Source organism: Ochotona princeps, chromosome 2 (assembly GCF_030435755.1).
Source record: "Ochotona princeps isolate mOchPri1 chromosome 2, mOchPri1.hap1, whole genome shotgun sequence".
NCBI lineage: Eukaryota > Metazoa > Chordata > Mammalia > Lagomorpha > Ochotonidae > Ochotona > Ochotona princeps.
The window spans coordinates 7,831,916-7,838,849 of NC_080833.1; the positions used below are offsets into that span (position 1 = coordinate 7,831,916).

Below are 6,934 nucleotides of genomic sequence, written 5' to 3' on the forward strand. Positions count from 1 at the left end.
AGCTGCCAGGATCAGAACCATATAAGATCCCCTATATGGGTTCCCAGTATGTGCAAGGGAAGGACTTAACCACTCGGCTACCGCACTGGGCCCGGGAATGCTGCCTCTTTTTTTTTTTTAAGATTTATCTGTTAATTTTTAGTACAAAGTCAGATACACAGAGAGGAAGAGAGACAAAGAGGAAGATCTTCCATCTGATCATTCACTCCCCAAGTGACTGCAACGGTTGGAGCTGAGCCAATTCGAAACCAGGACCAAGGAGCTTCTTCCAGTTCTCCCACTCGGGTGCAGGGTCCTTCTATGTAAATGCATTAAATAGCCAAAGAAAAGATTGCTTGGGGCCCGGCAGCGTGGCCTAGTGGCTAAAGCCCTCGCCTTGAACGCCCTGGGATCCCATATGGGCGCCGGTTCTAATCCCAGCACCTCCACTTCCCATCCAGCTCCCTGCTTGTGGCCTGGGAAAGCAGTTGAGGATGGCCCAAATCTTTGGGACCCTGCACCCGCGTGGGAGACCCAGAAGAGGTTCCTGGTTCCCGGCATCGGATTGGCGCGCACCAGCCCATTGTGGCTCACTTGGGGAGTGAAACATCGGATGGAAGATCTTCCTCTCTGTCTCTCCTCCTCTCTGTGTATCCAGCTTTCCAATAATAATAAAATCTTAAAAAAAATTAAAAAAAAAGAAAAGATTGCTTCGATTAAAACAGTTTAAGCTGTAAGAGACACATCTCACTATATAGTGATACAGGACTCAACTCAGTAAGAAATTACAATATCGGGCCCGGCAGCATGGCCTAGCGGCTAAAGTCCTCTCCTTGAAAGCCCCGGGATCCCATATGGGCACCGGTTCTAATCCCGGCACCTCCACTTCCCATCCAGCTCCCTGCTTGTGGCCTGGGAAAGCAGTTGAGGATGGCCCAAAGCTTTGGGACCCTGCACCCGCGTGGGAGACCTGGAAGAGGTTCCTGGTTCCCGGCATCGGATTGGCGCAGCACCGGCCCGTTGCGGCTCGCTTGGGGAGTGAAACATCGGATGGAAGATCTTCCTCTCTGTCTCTCCTCCTCTCTGTATATCCGGCTTTCCAATAACAATAAATCTTTAAAAAAAAAAAAAGGAAATTACAATATCTACATATATCCACTGGTTCACTGCCCATGTGACCAGTGGGGAGTGAAAAAAGCCTTGGTACCCTGCACCCACGTGGAAGATCTGGAGGAGCCTCCTGGCTCCTGGCTTCAGATCGGTTCAGCTCCAGCCGTTGGGCGAACCTGACTTTGCTCCAGCGTGGCCCCAGCATGACTTTGCGAGGTGACATTCTCCTGGTTGTCTCTTTTCCCTGCAGCTTCCTCAGGATGAAGCCGCGGGCCCCACCCACCCTCCAGGAGCTGGCAGCGAAGTGCCTGATGCAGTTCGAGGCTCTGGCCCTGGCCACTGTGCCGAAGCTGCCCCCACAGTTCTTCCCAGCCCTGTTCTTAGAGGCCTACGGTGGGAGACACTCTGAGATCCTGAAGGTCATGGTGCAGTCCTGGCCCTTCGCCTGCCTCCCTTTGGGGGCCCTGATGAGGACCCCTCACTTAAGGACCTTGATGACTGTGCTGGATGGACTTGAAGACCTGCTTACCGGGAAGGTTTGTCACAGGTAAGGAGGGACCCTTGAGTTCAGGGAAGGGATGGGACAGGGCGGTGCGGGGGCATAGGGTCAGAGCCAGAGGCATCAGACAGTGCCAGCAAGAGAGCTCAGAGAGGCCTTGACCGTGCTGCTGAGCTCTACGAGGTAGACCTGGATGTGCAGGAATTCTTTTCTATTTATTTTATTTTGTTTTTTATAAGTTTTACATATTTGATTAGAGTGCAAAGGGTGAAGGGCTAGAGGAAAGTGGGTGAGACGATTGTTTTGACATTCTCTTTTAATCGTTACAGTATCTGGGGGAGGGGAGAAGCCCCACCCAACCTCCCTGCCGTCCCAGGGTCCCCAGTGTGTGGCGTGTTTCAAGGGTCCTGCTCAAGTGGTTTTGATAATTCAGCAGTTCTGAATTGCTGCCAATCTCACCACTCCTATCATGTTGAAATTTCTCCAGAATCCACTGGCTGGCATACTCCACCTTAGAGTCTCTGTTTCCCTGGGCATTCACTGCCAACTCTTAGCTGGTGTTGTTGATCAGTTGTTCTGTCCTCTGTCCTCTGGTATGGTACCAGGCATCCTTGGCAGGCTCTAATGTACTGCCATATCCTCAATGTGCATCTGGATGTGCTGTCCACTGCTCCGTCTGAGCCACTGAGGAGGCCCAGCTCTGACACACGCACTCCACGGTCAGACCACGCAACCTGCAATTATCTCCACGGTGGGAGTTCTGAGTCCGGCGATTCAGTGAGGAGGGGGTTCTCAAAGACACCTCATCTGAAGTGATCCCAGACCTGGTTCTTGTGTATGCATGTCAATATAGGGTCCAGCCCATTCTGTTGCCCAAATCTACCTACACACATTGGTAGTTGCAATTGTTGGGACAGTTATGTGTCCAGCTCTATGTTCTATGCAAACTAATGGGTGTTGCAGTCTAGCCCAATCCAGCCCACCACACATTTAGCCCTCATGAAAAGCAGTGGGAGTTGTAGCCTAGTTGGAGTGACCCGCAAGCCTATTCCTTGCCCTGGTTTCTGTTTGCCAGCATGTACGGTAAACCGGTCCAGTCCGTCCCACATCTCATTCTGTTCTCATACGTGTCAATGGGCATTGAAGCCGAGGTCACCCCAACCAACCAAACTATCCAGCCCACACATGCTGGTGGGTGCCTGTTAGCCATGCCTGCCCCAGTCCTGGTTCTCATGCTCACCAATCAGAGTGGCTACCCAAGAGGGAGGTGCCCACTGTTTCCCTTCTAGGCCCACTTTCAGTCTCCAGGGGGTTCTGCAATTCAGCTTGACAGAATTAGCTGATGCTGCAGCAAAGCATTTGCCAACCAACCCACACCCACTCTGGCTTATGCACGTACCAGTAGGTACAGTCCGCCAGCCTGGCTTTCCCTCAATCCAGCTTGCACACAGGCCAACAGGTGTTGTGACCCTGCCCAGCCTGGTCTGCCCCTGATCCCAGCTCTCACACTCACCAGTGGGAATAGTGGCTCAGCAGGGGAGCCCCACACAGTCCCTCTACCGGGTTTGTCTGCTCCCTCCTGGGTCTCATGTGTGCTGGTTGGGTGCTACGGCCCATCCCCAGTTCCATCTCATGCTGGTGGGGACTATAGCCTAGCCAGCCCAACCAGTCCCCAGTCCTGGCCCTCATGTGAACTGGCTGGTATTGTAGCCTAACCTGGCATGACCCATACAACATTCTGGCTTTTGGATTTGCCAGTCGGTGATATGACCTGGCTCATCCTGGCTCACCCTAGACTTGAGCCAATGTTGAGTCTGTGGGTACCATAACCTGGGCTGGTCTGGGTTGTCCTCTTTCTTGGTTCTTGCATTCACCTGCAGGGACTGTGTCCCGAAGAGTAGTTCCCCAGGTTCCTCCTTTAGAACCTCTCCCAATGCCAGATCTCGCTCACGCCAGCCCTACTCAGTCCACCTCCTGTCGTAGCAGGATCAATGGCCTGTCCTGACTGGCCCTCACCCTTTCTGGTTCTTACTGTTGGGTGCTACAACCCAGCCAAGCCTAGTCCACATCTAGACACAACCACGCATGGCTCTGCAGGGGCAGAGATCTAGCCTAGCCTGTCCTACACCCACGCTGGTTCTTATGAGCGCTAGTTGGTGTTGGAGTCTAGCCCAGTCTGGCATACCCCAGACCCAGTCCACACCCATGCCAAGGGGCACTGTGTCAATTTCCAGACCAAACTGCAGCTCCCATCCAGCCCTTGCGCCCACTAGTGGGAACCACAACCCAGTCGGGGCATCTGCTTAGCTAACCCAACTAGGCCTGTTCCCATCCACAGATATCGTGCGTGCCAGTGCTTGCTCTGACCCATATTGGCATAGCCGCTCACTTGGCCATTGCCTTGGGATGCTGCAGCCTGTCTTGGCATGGCCACCCCCCAGTCCCAACGCTTGCTAGTAGGTGCCTCAACATGGCCCTACTCAGCCTGCTCCCATCCTTGGCTCATGCAACCCGGTAAGTGTGACAGTCCAGCGCGGCATGACCTGGGTATGTAGGATTTCTTCAGCAACAAACTGAAGCAGGGCATGTCTACCTGCTCTCATTACTTCAGAATACCAGCAGCAGTGGGGTTCCAGCCAGAGACGAAGAGGAAGGTGGAAGGGACGGGGATGGGAGTGGCTGCGTAGGTGGAAAGGTGGCTGCTTGTCTCAATTCCGACATGTTTCCCCCTCTCCGCCCCTTTGGCCCCACCCCCACAGGCCGGTGAAGCTGCAGGTGGTGGAGTTACGGGATATTCATCATGAGTTCTGGAATGTGTGGTCTGGGGGCCCAGATTATCCCAGTTGCCCGAAGGCCACGCATCAGAGGCTCGTCCTGCAGCATGGTCCGCGCCCACGGGCAAGGAAGACCTTGAAGGTGTCCATTGAACTTTACCTCAAGGACGAAACCCTGGACAAGTTTCTGTCCCACCTGTTTCTGTGGGTGGAGGAGAGGAAAGGTTTGCTGCATGTGGTCTGTGAGAGGCTCAGGATCTTGGCCATGCCCATCCGCAATGTCAACAAGGTGCTGAATTTCGTAGAGCTGGACTCCATCCGGGAAGTGGAAGTGCTTTGCCCCTGGAAATTAACCACTTTGGCCAAGTTTGCTCCTTACCTGGGCCGAATGATCAATGTATGGAAGCTACGTCTCTCACACGTCCGCGTGTCTGGCTCCCTGACCGCAGAGAGGAGGGAAGAGCTCATCAGTGAGTTCATCTCCCATTTCCATCATCTGGACTGCCTGCAAGAGCTCCATCTGGACTCCATGTCCTTCCTCCAAGATCACCTGAAAGAGATGCTCAGGTGAGGCAGGGTGGTGGGGCACGGATGCAGGTAAAACCTGCCTCAACCACATGGGCAGTTCCTTGGGTATCTCGCCATGTGCCAGTGGCTGGCGAGGCTGCCCAAGGAGCAAGTCCAAGACCTTGTTCACAGCTCAATTTGGAAGAGAGAGACCAAATGGGGCAGATGTAGAGGGAGATGTCACGCTAGGAAAAGCTAGCTGTGATGAGCTTCGGATCTAGTGAGGTGGGCTAGGAAGTCCTCAGGAAGATTCTGGAAACTGATGAGGGCATTGGAGAAGGGACCCCACCAAATGAGTACATTTCAAAAATATGTTAGTCATCTGTTCCCCCTCTCCTGACACTTGAGCAGGGTTGAGCCTGTGTTAAGTGCCCCGAGCCACCCAGCTTGGTGTTATTAACCTGTAAGAAATGTGGGATTCTGGAGTGGAGAGCGAACAGCTGTGAAAGGCGACAGGTGGTTCTGGGGTCCCGGGCTGTGAGTGAGGCCTCCTGGGAGGGCACCCACAGGGCTGGTGCTGCACTTGGCGTGAACCTGAGCTTTATCCATGTCTCCCACTAGCCAAGCTCAGCCCAGACAAGTGGCACTGTGCTGGACAGGTGAGGAAAGGTACCTTGAGAGGTTTTGTGAACTTGACCCAGTCAGTCCAGTGCCGGTGGGAGGCCTCAGCCTGAGAGTGGTTAACTTGAAGGACGGGTCTGCATTTGGATTGGAGCACACTGGGTGTTGGTGAGGGTGGGTGTGAGTGGGATCTGGGGCTTTGGGGCTTGGCCCAAACAGATGTCTCCCACCTTGGTGTCATCCTGCAAGACTAATTCTTAGTGTCTCCCCAGGTGCCTGAAGAGCCCCCTGGAGGTCCTCTACATAACCGATTGCCTGCTCTCCGAAGCTGATGTCCGCTATCTGTCCCGGTGCCCAAACGTCGGCGGGCTCAAATACCTGTGCCTCAGTGGGGTCGCCCTGACCCGCTTCAGCCCCAGGTCCCTCCGAGTTCTGCTGGAGAGAGCGGCGGCCACCCTCAAGGTCCTCGAGCTGGAGAACTGTAGGATGATAGGCTCCCGGTTCAGAACCATTCTGCCTGCCATAAGTCAGTGCTGCCAGCTCACAAGGCTCAACTGCCTGCAGAACTACCTGCCCATGGCTGTCCTGAGGAGCCTGCTGCACCGCACCATCAAGCTGAAAAAGTTGCGCTTGGAGCTGTACCCCCTGCCGTTGGAGCTGTGCGGGATGCCAGTTGCCGAGTCCCGAAGCAGACTGGAGGAGTTCTGTGGTGAGCTGATGGAGACGCTAACGCCATTCATACAAACCAGGAAAGTGTGGTTTGGCACCTTGCCCTGCCCCACCTGCAACAACCAGGCAATGTACGACATGCAGTCCAACCGGTGCCTCTGCTGTGTTCCCAGCTAGTTGGATGCATGTTGTCAAATCCTTCCTCCTGGCCATTTGGGAAGTGAATCCTAGAACATTGGGGCGTCTTGCAGCAAACATAGAATCTGTTGTTTTAATGGGGAAAGGGAAGAAGCCGCAGTGGGCAGCGTCAGCCAAGCCTGCGCTGTCTTGGGAGTTAAGAGCCCTCGAGTTAGAAGTACCTGTGTGCTTGGTTGCAAAGAAGTTGTCAGAAATAAAGCGATGCACAATGCAAACCTCAAGGTGTCTATGATCAGCTCACCTCGTTTATCAGTTTGGTTTCTTTCCCTAATGGGAAAGGTAGTACTGGGGTGTCTGCTCAGTGAGGTTTGGCCCCAGAAACTGTGGGGTCAGCAAATAAAATGGGGCTACTATGACCATTTCCTCCTGTTCTAAGCTCAGCCCTGGCATCTGTCACCTCTTGCTTGTTTTTGTGGCTGCAGAGTGGGTCAGCACCCACAGGGCTTTTGGCCTTAAACGCGCGCCAGGGCCTGGCTTCGCAGAGGCTGGTTCGGGAATATTAGGAAGTTGCAGGATGTGTAAGCACAGAGGGGATGAGGAAATGAGGCGAGTGCAGGGTTCAGTGTGGTCACGTTTT

At 54.0% G+C, this 6,934-nt stretch overlaps 1 protein-coding gene across 1 annotated transcript; it reads left to right on the forward strand.

The window, feature by feature from the left end:
- The first annotated feature begins 1,349 nt into the window (after positions 1–1,349).
- Positions 1,350–6,455, forward strand: LOC131479549 (PRAME family member 7-like). Its single transcript, XM_058660782.1, has 3 exons — positions 1,350–1,636; positions 4,348–4,929; positions 5,763–6,455. Exons 1-3 carry the CDS (start codon positions 1,350–1,352, stop codon positions 6,334–6,336), a joined length of 1,443 nt encoding a protein of 480 aa, XP_058516765.1. The 3' UTR covers positions 6,337–6,455.
- Positions 6,456–6,934: the final 479 nt, after the last annotated feature.